The sequence below is a fragment of the Tympanuchus pallidicinctus genome, unplaced genomic scaffold (genome assembly GCF_026119805.1).
Source record: "Tympanuchus pallidicinctus isolate F22 unplaced genomic scaffold, pur_lepc_1.0 scaffold12, whole genome shotgun sequence".
Lineage (NCBI taxonomy): Eukaryota > Metazoa > Chordata > Aves > Galliformes > Phasianidae > Tympanuchus > Tympanuchus pallidicinctus.
Window position 1 is genome coordinate 1,105,444 of NW_026294637.1, and position 18,745 is coordinate 1,124,188.

Below are 18,745 nucleotides of genomic sequence, written 5' to 3' on the forward strand. Positions count from 1 at the left end.
TCGATTATCAAAACTTTATTCCAGCACTGAACGCTCAGCAGTGTGTCTGACTAAGCAGCCAGTTTGCTGCTAGGTAAGCAAAGAATTTCTGATCCTGTTTGTACAGTGCTGAACTCTAGCACACAAGAGGGTGAACTGTGAATACTGTGAAACTCAATTGATTAAATCACTGACTGTTTTTAGTAATAGCATTTCTGTTAAGAGAAAGTGCTTCCATTTACTCAACTGTTTATCCAGCTTAAGCTGAAGTGGGAAAACGCATCCTGCATGGAGAAAAGCAAACATATATGGCCTAACCAGCCTGCTTCTTTTTGGAGAGAAGTCTTTATGTTTAACAGATGAAAAATCCTTTTGGAATATTCAATATTTAATATCTGCTACTTAGTCTGAGGCTTGCTTTTGTCATATTTAAAAGGAAAGGAAAATAACATGTCATTTTCGAAGGCCTAGAACAGTAATACTGCACTCAGTACTGATAGCAGTTAATAATAAGAAATTCTATTCAGATTTTTCTCCATTTCCTCCAGTATTGGTTTTATCAGTCTGAGAATCCTGGTGAGGTTTTGCTTGGCCTGGTATTGGCAGAGCATGCTCCTCAGCTGCCTCAGCACTGAGTTGTGTGGATGGGAAGGACACATTTCAGCCTGCAGATTCTTCAAAGCATCTGATGCAGTTGCATTTGTTTATGTTGTCTCTAAAATTCAAGATTCAGCGATTAAACTGGGATCCCTCACATTGTGAATGAGACCCAGGATGAGATAGTTAAGAAAAATGAGTAAGTATCTAATTATTCTTGCTAGCAAGGAACAAGTCCAGAGAAGAACAACCAGCGTTACCTTGGTAATGGATGCTATCACGTACACAGGTGCTTCACTTTTGCTCAGGTTCCCAAAAGTGGAGGTTGAAAAAGGATAAAATTTCCTCCTCCTACCTACGCTACCTAAGGGACAAGTGTCAGAGAAGGAATGGCTTTTGAAATAACAGATAACGCTGCTGCAAGGATAAATCCAGAGCACCATGAAAAAGATCAGACACCTTACATCCCACCATGGACTTCTGGACAGCCTCAGCATCTTTTCCAGTTGTGTTCCCAGCCCAAAGCCACGCAGTTTCCTCATGCCTATCAGATAGTTTGGCACTGACACATTGACCAGCCAGACTCAGATCCTCATTGAGAATTACCTCCAACTTATCACTGCTGCCACTTCCACTGCAGAAAGAACACTGCAGGAAAAAAAAGAGAAATTACAGGTGTGCATGAGTCAACAGTGGTGATTTTTTTCAGCTTGACAGCAGCACTGCACTATGTGGGGAACAAAGATGTGCATAAGCTAGATCTCATTGGAGTAGAGCACCCAGCTTTGAATGCTGTGCCCTAAGCCTGCTTCACACAGCTTACAGCCAGAAAGCCAGTCAGAGCAAGTGCCTGTTCAGAAAACAACGTGCAGGGAGAGAATGGAGAAACAGAGGTGGCTGCCCTGACAAAGAGACCACAAAATCTGTCAGTACTTTCAACTAAATATTAACAGCTCCAAAAGGAAATAGAAACGCCTTTTTCCCATTCATCGCCCATTTGAAAAGAAAGGGAAGATTCAGGCCAGACAATGTGACGAGCGAGGACAGCAAGGTAACAGAACAAATGGTTGGGGAGCAGAAATTCCATTATCAGGGACCTCCAAGAGCAGCCCACACAAACACCTGCTCGGAACACAGAAGAACACTGTGCTGACCCTGCCCTGAATGGAATTACACACCAGCTCACTCTCCATACTTGCCAGTCAAGGTCTGATTTTTTCATGTTCCATCATTATTTGTTTTACTGTCATGTCTATCAAGTCCAACCTCTGAGTCACGCCAGGTCCTGGGGCAGAATAAACATGTGAGAGAAGTTCCACAAGAGGCACGAGAATGTAACACAAGAGATAACAGCAGAATAGACAGGTAGGAATATCCAAGGAAGCAGCAAGGCAGCACTGAGCAGTCCCAGCTGCATGGAAGGAGATAACCAAGGACGTCTGCGATCCTTACAGGAAAGTCAAGGTTGCTTAGGAGAAGAGGCTGCTTGTGATATTCTTCCTCATGTGAAAATAATGATCTTAAATGCAACAAGCAGAGAACAGAGGCTGGCACGCTGCAATCTGGGACAAGAAAGGGCTGCTCTATCAAACCATTACCCTGCACAACACCACCCTGCGTGGAGTAAATATGTCGTGTTAGGGAAAACAACGTTGGAAGGAGTGATTAATTAGACAGTGAAACACTGCAGAAGTTTTACATGTGCAGATGGCCAAGGAATTCATCTCTAAAATCTCACATAGAAATATGGAAGTCTAGACAACCCTAGGAAGGATTAGAGAGTCTTATTTCAGACGATGCCTGATTTGAATTTGCATGATAAGCAAATAAGGCTGTTTCATCTGCTGTGCCTGAGACAGTGATGAAGGAGGACTGGCAGAGGAAGATGAGAATCTCTGCTTTAATTACGTGATGCACGAGCTGATGCTTCATTTACACAGACAACATGAGATTTTAACTTCTGACAGAAAACAGAGCTAGGTAACACCAGAACTGCTGGTAAGACCATTGGTTTCATGCTCATGCAAAAATGAGGGACTTGAGATGAATGATTCTGGTCTTCCATCACCTACAGAAAACCTTAAGAGACAAACCTGACGTGGTCAAGAAAGAAGTAGGAAGGTGCAGAAAAAAACCTGGTGACAACCAGTCATAGAACCATTGGAAAACAGGTCTAAGGACATGGCTGCTTGTGGCAGAAGCAAGATGACCAAGGAAACTGCTGCTTCTTGGCTCTCATACTGGTGAGTAAACTTCTTGTTTTTTCTTGGCTTTGCACTCAGTTGCACATTGCAGACTGACAGGTGTGGATTCAAGAAAAGCAGACAGCATAGCCCTTCCTGCTCTGAGATAAAGTGCATTTTTTGACTTGAACATCACTACAGTCAAGCTGTGAATCACAGCCTCAAATGATTCATCAGAAACATCATCTGCAAATGGGTAATACAAGATCATCTGTCTCAAGACAGACTGGATGACCAACTCAGCTCACCAAGTTAGCAATGCATTACATGTTAATGCCCAACATTCAGCAGGTTTGCCCACAGGAAGCACACTTTCCTGTATTCCACTGGATTGTGTCCACCTCCAATTCAATAAGGGGCTGAGGCACCACAGAAGCATCCAGTAGGAAACGGGGTGCATGGCAGTAAGTTTTAAAATGCAGTGCATCCTTCTGGAGGGCTGAGGACAAGACAATCATATCAGCATTTATATATTCCTACACAATTACAGCAGAATCTTTTGTTCGGATCGCAGAACTCAGCTGTGTCAATTGAATCGCTCTGATTGAACTAATTGAATCTCAATTGCTCAAGTCTGGTTTTGAACAGTTTTGTATGACATTCAAAAGACTGAAGATTTCATTTATAAATGGAAGCGTGTGTGGGGAGGGACAACAAATGATTTGGCTGTTACCCAAAAGCTAACAAATGTGTAATATATTTCACTGGAGAAGCACACTGAGGTTTATCTTCCTGTGAAGGCCTCCATTTCAGTGCTCCCTGGGTTAGGGCACCACGGGGAAGGAGGTAGGGATCCTCACCCCAGCACTGACTGCACTAAAAGTGCACGTCACTTGCCCAAGTCCTGCCTCACCCCTGTAGCTACTCTGCTTCAGCACTCGAAACACAGTTGAATTACAGCTTTAGAGGACACACAGTGCATACTCCCCATAAAACTGCTTTTGCTGATTGCAGACTCCACGTGCACCATAGGAAAAATGCCAGTGTGACCACCAGAAATTCTCAAATATTTCCAGAAAAACATATGTTTAATTAAGCTTTATTTAAATGCCAGGCTAGATCTCATGGCTGATGTCTATCAGCAGCTTCTGTGCAAATCTGTTGATTGCTCTTTATCCTCACTGCAGGAATGGAACTGCAAGCAGCTCACAAGCCAGAATCAAAATGCTCATGAGGTCAATGGCAACGATTCCATCAACAATACAAGCCAGGCCACCACACCTGGTACCTGTTCAGCCTCCTGCACTACACCAATTTATTCTACTTATTCCAGTACAATACTTCCCCCTTAAAGGCATTCCTGGTGCAGATCAATATACAATATAAGAATCCTGCCCTGTAGGTTTCTAAAAACACCCTTCTACTTCAAAATTAACTCTGTTTTGATAAGTTCTGGGCTGAAGAGTTTACTTCCTTCCCTTTCACTCTCCCTTTGAACAAAGGCAACACCCACATATTCTAGCACAAGTCTTCAATCTGTTGAATTTTCATTTTCTTCCCAAATGTCTTAAGAGCAGATGCATCTACTTCTGTAACTGGGCAAGAAAATGGCAGAAGGCACACGGAATGTGCAGAGCCCAGTCTGCACCTCCAAGCAGCACCAGGCACTTTCAGATGGATAGGAAGTTTGTGGTCTGCTCACACTTGGGTATATATATATAATATATATCCAGGTTTGCCACGTGATGTGCAGATCACTTACCTCAATTTACTCATCGTTAAAACAGACTCAGTTCTTCCTCCTACTCTGTTACTCAGTTATCAATCCATTGGTCACATCTCCCTCAACGACATTTGGAACCACTAAAAACTGCAGCACCCCGTGTTACTCAGGGAGCTGGGTAAAACAAGACTTTCATATCCCATTCCCACCTGTGATTTACCCTGGAGTTTAACTGCTGAATTATTTAACTAAGCCAAAAAAGCAGTGGGCACACGTCACACTACTCTGCACATCAGCCAAAAAACCCAACCAAACAAAACTCAAACACACTAAAAGACGCTCAAAACCTGCTCTAGCTTTTGGTCAGCCCTAAGGTGTAACGCAAATGGACATGGTTATCTTTGTAGGCCCCTTCCAATTGAACCAATCTATTTGCTAACCTCCTCTGGAGGCTGTGAATATCTGATTGTTGAGGAGAGGGAAGAGTCAGCTCTGAGGTGAACAAACCTTTTGTAACATCTGAAACAGTATTTTTCATTTTAAAACTAGAACTATTTTTACTTCATAGGCTTTAAATGGAGATTTTAATTTTTAAAACAATCAGTTCTCACCCTGCTTATTATATTGGAAAAAGGCTCAAAGATGCCATGGGAAAAGGACTGAACCATTCTCAGGCTTGAGATTTTTGTTATTAAAACCGAAACAACCTCCACAATCTTCAAGCAAACTGAGAATCTTAGTATTTAATGGCATTTCCAAGAACACCACATGACTGTCGTTCCATAAAATGATAGCCACTTATGACAAAAATATGCAATACAGCTTTCACAAAAGGTGACTTTATTAGTGCTGAGCCCCAGGGTACACATCTATACGTGCTGGACACACAAGCCACAGAACTACACTACTTACTGTCACTCAGGTTGCAGTCAGCAGGTGCTTGGGTCGAGCACAGAGTCTCTTACTGCACAAGGAGAAACCCTGCAGTGTTATTTTAGGACTCATCTTTGTGCCTGGATTTAAGCCTGTGGAACTCGTACCATCAGTCAGCAGGGACAATGAGGAATGATTACAGCATGTTTTTGTAAATTAGCTAACAACCTTCGAGACCTCAGGATGCAGGAACTTGTGATTCCCTCTTTAATCTCTTTCTTGAATCGAGCCATAAACACCGTTGCTGAAGAATGCCAAACAAACTTGAGGGAGGCAGGAAGACTAAGGAGATGGAATTGACAGAAACGAAATCAAAGACAAGTAAAAGGCTGAAAAAGAGCAAGAAACCCTTTGAAGAGGATAAGGAAGGCAAAGAAATTAGAAACACTGCGTGTGTATGTATTTATGGTTGTGTTACACTTGGAACAGCTAGGAAGGAAGCTAAGTGTTCTCTCAAACAGGACAAAATGCACAGGTGACATGTTAGGAGATGCTAACGCAGATGTTGGGGCAATGCAGTTAAGCAGATTGCTCTGACAGTAAGTATCAGAGTCCCTGAATTCTAGGAAATTCTGCTGTCTTTGATGTGAGACTGATGTAAGACTTTGGGGAATCCACTTCAATTTCAAATGCAAATTGCATTTGTCGAGTGCTAGAGAAGTGAGTTCTGATGGTGCACATTAGTGACAGAATGTAACATTTTGTGGTTAGTATTTCAAAATCCCCCTCACTCTCCAGCGAAAGCTCGTCCTCACTTTGTCCAGCCATTTACAGAGAAAGAAGCCTGGCTCCAGCAGAACATTCCTTCCCATTCTCGTTGTCTCAACACTTCAAGACCTCCACGCTCCAAATTCCACTCTGGGTCAAGTCTGAAATGTGTCACTCAGCATAAATGGACACAAACACCAAACCACAGGTCAGATGCTTCAGATATTGCAGAATGACAGTTAGAAAGTTCTATCACAGCAAGAAGTTGTAAACCTCATTTAATAGGACACTGAAACAAACGCATTTATTACAGAAATAAAACCTCACATGCTGAAAATGTTAAAACTGAAGGTGTTCAAGTCTTTGGTTTTTCCTTGCCTGAATTTGACAGGTTTTACTCATCACCAGATTAATTCAATCCCTCTGTATCACTACTCTTTTACTATTTTTTTTTTTTTTTTTTTTTTTTTTTACAGAGAACACAAAACAAAACTCTGCCACTTCCAATTCCAGAGTTTTTCCTCAGCCTGAACACCTCAGGAAACCCTATGATGGTTCTATGCCAGTTTGAAACCTAGCAGAAACCTCTCCACTCACATACAGCAGCCTGGAGCTGGCACTGCTGCCACCATCGTTATCACTGCCACTCGAGCAGCAGAGCACAGGCCACGACAGGCTTTTTTAGCACTGGCACAGGGCACTGCAGCAGCTGCACTGCTAATTACACCAGCCACTGTGCCCCATGAATCACATTCCTCTTCGAGTCCCCTGCCCAAGAACTGTCCTCACTTTCATCTTCACTACTTAAACTGTCAGACTGAAAAGCTCTCATACCCACTAGAGCAAGTTTTGCACAGTACTCTCTTTCTACCATAGATGCTTCTTATTTTGACTCTAAGAAAGAAATACTCTGTGTTGGTCTGGGATACTTGTGCTAAATTAAAACCTAATGATTCTGTGAAGCGTAAAAACTGCATTTCCTTTTTTCCTCCCACTGGATAGAGTAGAACTTTTCAAATGCTCCTGAAGTTTTCATAAAGCCCCAGCAGAACAGCAAGGCTCCTTTGGCTCCAATTGCACTCACAGTCCTGGTGTGCAGGCCTCGTAAATACCAGCATCGTGATCTTCGTGCTTTAGGTTACCCAAATGGCTGCTGTAAAAAAAATGAAACAAAAACTTTCTGTTTATTCCAAAGCACACAGCTCAGGTAAGAAAACTGGATTTTCTACTTTCAAGAGAATTCTCCAGATCTCTCATCATCTTCAGGAACTTCCTGCAGACTCTTTGATAAACTTCAGTGTAAACTGTTTCACTTCATTTTCTACTGAAGTTACAAAATGTATTTTCTTTGAATACTTCAACTTCTTAAACTCTTTGTACCATGAATTGTCGTTTTCCCCCCACCTCTGATTTTGTTTATTCCCACCGCACTACAGCTGAGTTCATCAGGTTTTGCAAAGGAGTTTTGTCACAGTTTTGCAAGAATCTGAGGCTCTTTTCCTGCTGCTGTGTTAATGCACACACAGCTCTTTGCCTGCCTAGAAATACACATTCTCTATTCCTCCTCACACAGGTCTAACAAGTCACTGCATTTTGATTTTTCACAAGCCTGAGGAAAGCTGCACAGCCTGCTCATTTGACTCAGAGCCAGGCTATTCCTTCACTTCACATACACATATTTTCCCCTTCCAAATAATTCTGAAAGTCTGGCTAATGCTTTCAGTTCACAACATCGACTGATTCCCGAGGTGTTACAGGAGTTTTGAAGTTGGTCACACACAGGACACTTTCAAAAGGAAGACAGCAGCCATACAACGGCTGAATGCTTATTTACAAAATCAGTGGCACGTGCACAGAAAGTGGAACCGCTGCCCTCCACAGTTATTTATTGAGCCCTGCACAGGGATCTTTCTCACAGCAAGCTAAGCATCAAAGCCACCAACAAAAGCACTTATCTGTAATAACATCAGCCTATCTTCCTAACAAAATGTTCAATGCTTCAGAATATAAACAAAGAACAGCTTGGTCACCTGTCAAATGCTGAAGGATACACTTAAATACTCTTAAGCACTGTCACAAGAAGAAGGACAACACGCAGTACATCTGCTGCTAAATACACCCCCAAAACTCAGCTAAGCCCTCTCCAATAAGCAGGCAGTAACAACAGCTGGTTTGCCCAAGAAGGAAAAAAAACAACACATGTAGCAACCAGAGACTGGGGACAAACGGCTGCAGAAAGTGGTTTTAAAAACCAGTGCCAAAGTTATGGAAGGAGGCAGGCTGAAGTGTAAGTGTTGATGAGGCTATTGCTGCAAACAGCAAAAATGGGTGACTTTTGATTTCTTTCCTGCAAACAGCAAAAATGGGTGAATTTTGGTTTCTTTCCTCATTTTGCTAAACATGATGAATTCCCAGGCTCTGCTGGTATGCCAGATCCTGTGCAAATAAAGGGGAGATAACGCTGCACGCTGAGCAATTGGGGAACAAAACTAGTTTTGAGATATACCAGAAGTATTCATCTCTTCTCAGTTGGGAACCTTAAAACAACTACTTCCCTTTAAGTACATCACTTTACTTTTTTTTTTTTAGTTCTTTTCTCCTACTTGAAACAGTATTAGAAGACAGAACATTGTGACACAAACGTGCAGCACCTGCAAATGATAAGTGCAGAAATCACCACCAATCACTCATGTGCCAGGAGTTATACAGTCACAGATGTCAGCACTGAGAGATACTTTGTTTTAATATAATTCTCCCTTGAGTTAGGCAAGCTAAAAAAGGCAAATAATAGGAGACAAAAACCCTTCTGGGTCTAAGCTTCACTCTGCTTGCACCTCACTAACCACTATGAGGAGAGATTTAACTAACTGAACGAGCAACAGAAGGCACAAAACCAACACCCAAGCCTTTTACAACGGCAGTCAGCCTTGATGCCTCTGCAACCAACACCTTCAGGTCTTCATTTGCTTTTTCTATCTACAGCACTCCCATACTGAGGGTCTCAAAGCATAAATCTGCGTTGTCAAAACACACAGATTGTTTTCCAAAGCTTGTTTTTTCCCCTTTTTTCCTCAGAACTCCTGGATACCAGTGCTCAATGTTGTTCTCATTTCCTGCTCGTGACCAACCTTCACTGGAAGGATGGAGAAGTGAGGGCAGGAAGAGGGACAATTCACAAACAGAATTTTCTCTTTCCAGTTTCTGAATTTACATGCACAGAAATGACTGAGGAAGATGTTACACAAAACATGAAGGAACGCATTGTACAGATGCAGCAGGGACAAGCCAGATACCAGCAGGTCCACAAAGGAGTATTATAAGACAGAAAACAATCGGCAGCTCATTTCAGCAAACGCTCAACTACTCAGTAAGTTTACAGACATGGGAAATCCCCCTGCTGCCTCTCACATAAAACTTATGCTGAAGTAAAGCTGCAGCACTTCACATTAAAAAGAGAAAAGGGGGAGAGATGTGCACAGCAAAATAAGAATTTGGGATGAAATCACCTAATTGCAGTCACGCTAAATAGCTTTTCAATGTTAGAGCAGAAAATACCTAAAAGATGATCATAAAGAAGCTTGTAAAAATGCAACTCAATAAAGCCTTAGCATCTTCCACAGTGAGTGCCTTTAGCATTCCAGATTTGGGCCAAAGATCCTGACACACAATCAGCTTCTACGTGCAAACCCGTACTTAGAATTTGTTGGTCTCATAATTAACAACAGATGACTTTCAGCACTGAAGGAACTGGATACATATGTGAAACACATTCAAAAATCAAACATGAACTGCACTGATTACTCACAGCATCAACTTCTCTGTACTCAAACGTAAAAAACCAGAAGGTACAGATAAGAACAGGGTATCTTCATCTTCCAGCAGGACACTGACCACGGCTCCCCACGACCACTTCCCACCATGGTGAGCTGAGCTCAGCCCAGCACTGCTGCCCAGCTCCATAGGGACTCTGACAAGACAGGATTCCATAGGTTTGTCAGCACACAGCATTTCCAATCAGTGACATCTACAACAGAGAGAGGCAACTGCTTCCTTCATTGAAAGGCACAATAATTCCCCCATTAAGACTTAGCATTCCCACATCAAGACGTAACAGATTTTTTCCTCTACTACCAAAACAGCAAACCTGAGTCTTTATGGCACAATCATATCAATTTCTAAGCTAATTAATTTTTCTCAGGCCCTAAATCTAACAGTTGAACCAGTGACCGGGCATTGTTTGCTTTTAAGAAAAGCTGCACTCTGCACAGTTATTCAAAATGCACGCACTGTTTCGAGAGGACACTTCAATATCTGATCCCCAGAGTATTTCCATGCATTTTTACTTCTCCCAACTATTTTAAGTCTTCTAAAATCCTTGCAACACAACAGCACATGCTTGCATGGGGCAGAGAGAAAGAATCAACATTTAAACTTTTCCTTTTGGCTTTGAACTTTGAATAAATTTTTCCCTGTGTTTTGGATGGGAGCAGTTTATAATTTTAAAGAACACAATCTTATTTTCCAAAAAAAGCAAAAGAATAATAAAAAAAAACTCTACATCCTCAGAAACTTATTTTTTCCCATGGTGATAATTGACAGCTATTGTTCCAATCAGAAAGGTCAGCACGGTGGACCAGCAGTACAGGAGCATAACAGCAAAGGGAGCAGCACAGATGGAAAGGTGCTCACCCATCTCTGAGGATCTAGGCTCACAAGACAGACTCTGTAAGGGAGGGATCCCCAACCAGAGATCCTGGCCCAGTGGCAGTCAGTCCTTAAATGAGGCCTAAGAGAGGTGCAGCCAGGCTCCACCCCTTCCTGTCTCACAGTTGAATTGCCTTCACCTGTGCTCCAGGGCTGACCAGTCCTTTCCCAAGCTGCTCAATCGGTGCTTCAGGCCAGGACTCAATGGTTACCATACACCTATAGATGCTCCACTTTTCCAAGATCTTCACCTGTGCCATTAAACCACATTCCAGACCGAGACCTCCTTGGTGAAACTTCAACCTAGGGATCACCTTTGTTCACGCCTGTAAAGAAGAATTTAAAACAGAAGTAAAAATAAAATTCACCATAAGCCAGAAGTTTGAAAACTGCCAAGTTTACATCCTAAAACACTGCTTAGTAACTTTTAGCACACTGAAACCAATGTTATCAAACAGCAAATAAAACAACTCATCCATGCTGCAGAGAAAGCAGAAATCCAATGTCTCTAACAGCTAAACTATGGAGAGACTTGTACTGTAGAATCACAGAATGGCCTTGGTTGCAAAGGAGCACAGTGCTCATCCAGTTTCAACCCCCTGCTGTATGCAGGGTCACCAGCCAGCAGCCCAGGCTGCCCAGAGCCACATCCAGCCTGGCCTTAAATACCTCTGGGGATGGGGCATCCACAGCCTCCTTGGGCAACCTGTTCCAGTGCCTCACCACCTTCTGGGTGAAAAACTTCCTCCAAATATCCAACCTAAACCTCCCCTGTCTCAGTTATGTCATAGAACTGAGTTCAGGTTGGAAGGAACCTTAAAGATCATCCATTTCCAACCCCTGGTGATCCCACCAGATCAGGCTGCCCAGGGCCCCATTCAGCACAGCCTTGGGCACTGCAGGGATGGGGCACCCACAGCTCTCTGCTCAGCATGCACCAGCCTGACCTCACCGTCATCTGAAAGAAGAATTGCTTCCCAACAACTAACTTAAGTCTCCCCACTTTAAGTTTAAAGACATTTCTCCTTACCCTATCACTATCACGCAGTTTAAACAGTTACACTCCCTCCTGCTTATGAGCTCCCTTCAAGCACTGCAGGGCTGCAATAAGATCTCCCTACAGCCTTCATCACAAAAACATTCACCTGCTGCAAATAAGGAGAGCTGTGGAATTAAGATTATTGCTTTTTACCTTACACTGGATCCAGCTCCATCTCTGCCAGCTCACTCAGTCCCACAGAATTCACACTGAGCTGCACCCACTGCAGCTCCTCCAAACGACACGGGTAAGATAAATACCCTACAAATGAAAATATTATGGTAACAGGCTGGCAGCAATTCTCACCTTTTGATGACAAACACCAAACCACTCTCACGGCCTTCTCACCGCCTCCTGAGCACACAGGGAGCCCCACCAAGGGCCTCGTGCTGCTCTTCTCTGCGTGCTGCCGGCCTCCAGCACGGCAGGGCCGGGCCGGACCCAACACAGCCATCGAACCATGCCAAGACATTTCCGACACCTCGTTTCAGCAGCCCGCCCGGCCAAAGATACGAGAGAACGCACTTCTTATTGGCAACGCGGGCCCTCGGCCGCACGGAGCCGGGCTTCGCGCGACCCTTCCGTTCACCGCACCGTTAGCAGCTCGGCAGCGCCTTTACACAGAGGAAGCCGCCCGGCCTGGGCCTTCACAGCACCGCCACCGCCTCCCCAACCGGACATCGCCTCAGCTCAGCACCGCACCGCACCGAGCCGCCCCCCCCCCCCCCACAGCGGCACCTCCTCCTCCCCTCACAGGGCGCCCCCTCCCCCGCCGGCTCCGCTCCGCCCCGCCCCGCGCTCTTCCCGCCCATTCCCCCCCCACCCGCCGTCGGCCCGCGCGCCATTCCCCTCAGCCACCCCTCTGCCGCCCCGCTCCGCACCTTTCCCTCCCTCCTGGCTGCGCGCCCCTTCCCCGGGCGGCTCCGGCTGTAAGCGCCGCTCCCCGCCCCTCGGCGCCTCCCCCAGGATCCGGCAGAGCGGCGGGGGGAGAGCGGTGAGGGGGGGAGCACGGCGCGCCCCAGCCCCACCGCGGAGCCGCGCCGCTCCTTCCCCATCAGCCACCAGCACGGAATGATCCTCCGCTCCCAGCCGGGCTGTCCCCCTGGCCGGCTGTGCCGCTCCCCTATTGGCTCCCACCGCGCCTCGCTCCCTCCTATTGGCTGCAGCCAAGCGGCGAGGCGAGGCGATTGGCTGGATCGGCCGTCCATCAATCCGGAGCCCCCACCTCCGCAGTTATCAGGTTAGTGTTCGCCGCGGCGCTGGGGCTCGGGATTCCGAGCGGCGCTGGTTGAGCCCTCAAAGTCCCTCATTACCGCGCGGGCTGAGGGGGGGTCTGCGGCGGTGTCACCACACGGAGCGGAGCCGGGGACAGCGAGCGCCTCCCGCCAGCCGCGGCCATGGACATGAAGAAAAGGATCCACTTAGAGCTGCGGAACAGGACGCCCTCAGATGTAAGCAAAAAAAAAAAAAAAAAAAAAAAAAAAAAGCAAAAAAAAAAAAAAAAAAAAAAAAAAAAAGGCAGCTCATCTATCTATATTTTTTTTATTATTTTTTTAAAGGGGGAGGGGGGGTGGGGGGGTCGCCTTCAAAGCTCCATGCCCGAGGGCCGCGGGCCGGGCGCTGCCTCCTGCGTGGGGCGGGAGGGGGGGGGGGGTTGGGGAGGTGGGGGTCCTCACCTCGCACCTCGCACCTGGGGGGCGATCCCGGAGCGGGGCCGGGGGGGGGAACGGCCGGGTCGTGGCGCCGAGGGGGGGAGGGCGAGTTGTGCCGGGGGGGTCCGGAGCGCGGCGGGTGTGTGCGCGGCGGGCGGGCGCGGAGGCTGGGGAGCCATATTTGTAACTTTGTGGTGCTCATGAACGCGCCCTTTCTCTCTCCTCCTCTCTCCCTGCCGATGCTGAGCGGGGGAAAGGGGAAAAGGGTTCTGGGGAGCGCTCGCGTGGCGGTGGGGGAGCGGGGAATGAAGGAAGGAAGCGGTAATAAAAACAACGATTGCGAGGAAGAGAATGCGCTCCGCACCTCTCCATCCCCGCACGCACAGAAGGGCCGGGTGCGTGTGTGTGTGCGTGTTTTCCTCTTTTTTAGCATTATTTTTAACCCCCGTCCCCGCACCTCGGGGCCACGGTTCGGCCTCTCCCCGAGCAAAGCGGCCGAGAAACTTTGTCAGGACGAAAATGGTCGGCGCCCGGGGGGTGCCCCGAGGCGGGCGGCCCCCAGCCCAAGCCCCGCTCCGAAGGTGGCGGCGGCGGCGGCGGGTTTCGAACCCGCGGCCCCGAGCGCTGCGCCCCCCGCCTCTCGCTGCGGCCGCGGAGGCTGAGGGCGGCGGTGGGGTCCGCGCCGAGGGCGGGGGGGGGGGGGGGGGGGAGAGCGCGGCTGAATGGAACGTACCTCTCGGGGAGGAGGGCGGAGGCGGATGGATGGATGGAAGCTGCTCTTTAAACTTTAAAAAGTCCTGGGCCGGGAGGAGGAGGGCACGCGGCGCGGCCATCCCGCGGGGCTCGTTGCGTCCCCTGCGCGGGGGCACAAAGCGGGCGGATTGCCGAACCGCTCCCGGGGCCGTCTCTCCAGGCGCGGGCAGCGCAAGTAGGACGCGGCGCCATGTTTTTTTTTTTTCCCCTCCCGAGCTCTGAGGGAGGAGGAGGAGGAGGAAGCAGGGCGGTCGGGCCCTCCCCGCCGCTCCGCGCTCCTCTCCGCGCCGGGCGGGGGTTCCCCTCAGCCGGGGCCGCTTCGGAGCCCTCGAGCCGCTCGGCGGTGGCGGTTGTTGTGGGGGAGCTGTGCGGGGGTCTGGGCGCGCCATAGCGGAGCGCGGCCCTCCCCTCCCCTCAGGGGGCGCGGCGGGGGCGGCCGGGGCGCGGAGGGGCTCCTCCATGACGGACCGCCGCCGTCTGCCATTTTGTCGCCGCTGTCGCCGAGCGGGCGGAGGTTCCTGGCGGCGAGACGCGGCGGCGGGACGAGCGGAGGGTAAAGCGCGGCCTGCTCCTCTCCCACACCCTTTCCCTTCCGGATTCACCTTTTTACAGCGCTTTTTTTTTCCCCTCTGGGGAGTGTCGGGGGGGGGGGGCGGGGGGCGGGGGATGCGCTTTGCGTAGCGCCCGGCGCGGCTTTGTTGTTTTTATTGTTACCGTCGTTATCTTGGAAGTATTTTTTGTCCTTACTTTGGTTTTGTGGGGTTTTTTTTTCGCGTTTGTTTGTTTTAGTTTTTGTCTCTCTACCGCTTGTGCTGCTGGAGGCTCAGATTCAGCGTTCTGTGTGGACTCAGCCTTGATCCCGAGTGTACTGGGTGCAAGCTGGGCTCTCCCCATCACCATATCTGGTTCAGGTCCTGCTCTGACTTAACGGAAGTTCACAGAGCCCACGTTGAGTGCTGGTTCAGTGCCCCGAGAGCCCCAGTTTGGTGTTGGTTCAGTGCCCCGAGAGCCCCTCTTTGGTGCTGGTTCATTGCATAGAGAACCCCAACTCGCCGCTGTGTTGTTCCCCTTCCGCAGCTCAGCAATCTGCGCTGTTGTGAAATAATGCCTGTTTAACCTGACACGTCTTTTTTTATTTTTTTTTTTTTTAAACCTCTTAACCTTTAATTCTATCGCCGTGTTCCTCTTCCCGAAGTAACAAATCGTCCTATAGGCAAACAGTTGCGCCTGCATACAAAGGGGAGCTGCCCTTTGGGAGTGCTGCTCTGTTTACAGTCACTCCTGCAGAATCATTGATCACAGATGCTTCCACGTGCTCTTGTGCTGTGGGGAGCTAAGGGTGCAGTTTGAACTCCGTTTCTCTAAAGTCCCTGTTAGAAGAGAATGCAGCTAAATCCAGCCAGTACTCCAGAGAAGACGTTTGAAGCTGAGTTTTAGTGTAAATATAATGCCAGGTGTCATTGATTCATGGATTTTAGTAAGATGTGGGGCATGAACAAGATGGTTCTGGACGTTGTGTTAATCTCTGCTCTGATAGGCAGGCGGTGTTTCTTGCATGATCCGTGATGGATCGTTGTTTTCAAAGCTTTAAATGTAGCGTAGATAAATCTTGGTGGGAACAAGGGCACAAATGGAAGCGTGTTCACTTTTTCTTGGAGCCGTTACTGTATGTGTGCTGAAGTTTGCAGTGCCTCTCACATTTGATTTATTCTGTTCTCAGAGCTTGCAGAATCGAAACGTTCTGTAAATCAAGCTTTGATAAGGGAATGTTGATAAGGTGTTTGAGCTCAGAAAGCCCCTGTTACTGTTTTATGCTTTGGGCTAATACAGTTGTGTCAAATACTATGTGATACTGTACAGCTAGCTACTTCAGTTGCTCAGTTACATAACCCTGCAAGGTTACATGTTAGCCAATAAAAGGTGATATAAATGTCTCAAAGTGGATTCTATAGTAGCTATTTCTTCCTCAGACTGCTGCTGTTCTACATGAAGTCAGCGTTGGTGAGCAGTCTGGGGTTACAGTGCCTGAAATTCGGTGGGTGTTGTGTTTGTGTGTGTTGGTGGGAAATCCGTTTGTGGTGCCTGAAACTTGTTTTTCCTTGTCGTAGGGCTAGAGCTGAGCTCTCACATCTGCCTTGCAGGTATTTCCACTTTGTTTTTAACCCATTATGTTAACGGTTGCTCAGGGCAGCGCACATGCTGTGGCCTTTGACACTTTGCTGATCTTATCATTACCATCTTCTATTGTATTACATAAAAGTGCCTACTAGAAATTGGTGAGATCCAGCCATTTTATGTGGGTTTTCTTCAGGCCATCAGCCCGTAGTGGTGTAACTTGTGACAGCATGGGGAGCTGGGTGCCTTGGTGGGTGCTGTTGCTCGTTCCTATTGTCTGTAACCCAGCTCAGCTGTTCACACGGGCTGTGCAGGGAGGTCGGTGTGAAGGGGGATTTCTCAGCCAGGCACAGAGGCAGCGTTTAGAGGTTGTGCACAAAACTCATCTTTGGTGGCTTAGTGCTACCCACACCAGTTCACTTAGTCTGAGGATTTAGTGCTGCTTTTGAGAGCTTTATCAGCACGGATTTATGACAGTCATAAAGCACTGCCTGCAACGTTGGGTATTTCTTACAGTTTTTCTAACTTTCTCTTTCACTTTAAAACTTATTTGAATTGTGATTTCCCCCTAGTTTACTGTAGGTTTTAACATTGAAGGGAATTACAGTGTGAGTGTCTATGTGAAGCATTCTCTTGTATGAGGAATAGAAATAAGAGAGCTCTCTTCTCAAGCTAGTTAGTTGGTGTGATACTCACAATAACATCACTTCAAAGACCTGCATTTGAAAAAGTTCTGGTATTGGAATTTGGTAAATGGGTCAGGATACACACGTTTACTCATCCCCTGCTGAATAGCATACAAATGGAACAGGGATGTGCTGTAGGTTAGCAGCAGTGGGACAAGCTGGTTGCACTGTAGCGTGCGGTGCTGTGCGACCAGCGTGTAGAAACTCTGCTGAACGTACAGCTTAGCATGGATTTTTGCAGACTTGAATCACTTAACCACTTATGTAGCTGACAGCAGGGTGTAAATGTAACAAAGAAGTAGCTGGGGGGTTTTTGCCAGCTTCCTGGGTTTGTATAATAGCTGCTTTTCAAGGCTCTGAATTTTTAGATGCAAACCTCTGAAGCCTGGGTGGACGGACTGGTGTTCGTCTTGGAGGAGCTGCAGCCCACAGACATCAGGCATGCAGGATGGATGTGATGAGTGTGAGCTGTCCTCACTGAAATGTGGGCTACCTTCTCAGCTGATGACTGGCAAATCCTCTTAACTTGGACCAAGTTTAAGCATGTGAGAGGAACTATGAATATAAAATTAAAAATTAAAAACAACAACAACAACAAAGCAACCACCTGACGGTTTGTAAACCTGATGGGAAGTTTCTTAGCATCAATCTCCTGGGGTGTAGGTGCTGTGGCTGAGTTCAGTGTGTGACTATTTTGTCTGTCCTTGCAGCAAAATTTGTGCATTATATATCAAAGGATTGAATCAGTGATGCGTTTTTAAATGTTCATTCAAATGGTGATAAATGCAGGCCAGAAGGCTGGCGTTGAGTGCTTCTTCCCATTTTATTCCTTCCGTGGAGTGCTCTTTCCTCCACACCATCCTCCTGACCTAAGGATACGGGTGTTTTTCACTTGGAGAAGCCTGAAAAGAGCTGCACCTGCAGGATCTGAGTAGGTGCTCTGTACTGAATGCTTCTGAGTGAAGTAAGGGTAGAGCAGGGCTGGTGCCCTAAAGAGCCAGGGATGGCAGCGTGGTGTGCTGGGCTGCACTCTGCAGCCTTCGTAGGCTGGTAGCTCACCTGGATGGGCCCAGCAGGGCTCTGTGACTGCTGCAGGTCTCAGAGGGGAGCAGTTGTTTGTTGTGCTCAGTGTGTTGGATGCCCCCCAGCTATTTGTATGACACCACTGGACCGCACGTACAATTTTTTTGGTCTCTGTGCTTGCACTGCCACCCTTCAGACAAAATAACTGGTACAGCAGAGATTATCACTATGTTGCTCAAATCAGTTGTGGAGTCCTTGCGTACATAAGGGTGATGTTTTGAAATAAAGAGAGTCCTCAGTGTTTGCCTCCATCTCGCTGTGCAAGTTGTGTTCTCTAGGGGAGTTCTTGTATGTCCATTGACTTGGTCAGTTGAACGCTTCCCCTCTAAAGCCATAAAAATGCAGGGAACAGCTGTAGATGTGATTTGCTAATGTGCTCTGTAGCAGCTGACATCTTCAGAGGCTGCTTTCTGTATAAACTGTGCAGCTCTTGAAATTAGTATTAATTTGAATACGGCGTTTCTTTTTTATGCACGTCACTTTGTTGCTGAGGGCAGTTTGATGCAGCTGAGCAAAGTGAAGTAGTTCGGCTAAATACTTTCCACTTCTCACTGCAGAGTTTTTAAATGAAGGTTGTGATGTGATCTACT

The 18,745-nt window shown here is 47.2% G+C and overlaps 1 protein-coding gene and 1 long non-coding RNA gene across 15 annotated transcripts in view; one reads left to right on the forward strand and one right to left on the reverse strand.

The window, feature by feature from the left end:
- Positions 1–14,494, reverse strand: LOC128075288 (uncharacterized). Of its 11 annotated transcripts, none has more exons than XR_008203721.1 (6): positions 12,748–12,937; positions 12,020–12,127; positions 10,813–11,153; positions 9,929–10,147; positions 837–1,224; positions 1–694 (listed from the first exon to the last, which is right to left on the reverse strand). It is a non-coding gene; the product is annotated as an uncharacterized LOC128075288 (long non-coding RNA). The 11 variants fall into 11 exon arrangements; XR_008203723.1 differs by having other exon boundaries at positions 1–940; positions 1,041–1,224; positions 12,748–12,932; XR_008203722.1 differs by having other exon boundaries at positions 1–940; positions 1,036–1,224; positions 12,748–12,932.
- The window catches only part of ANP32A (acidic nuclear phosphoprotein 32 family member A), a 19,399-nt gene continuing 13,853 nt past the window's right edge, over positions 13,200–18,745 (forward strand). For 3 of the 4 annotated variants that reach the window (XM_052671883.1, XM_052671884.1, XM_052671885.1), the window contains exon 1: positions 13,200–13,317. In XM_052671883.1, the coding sequence (XP_052527843.1) occupies positions 13,264–13,317 (54 nt within the window). In that variant the 5' untranslated portion in view covers positions 13,200–13,263. Of the gene's footprint in view, positions 13,318–13,703; positions 13,914–18,745 lie in introns of those variants that run through there. The other variant, XM_052671886.1, reaches the window with a different exon arrangement.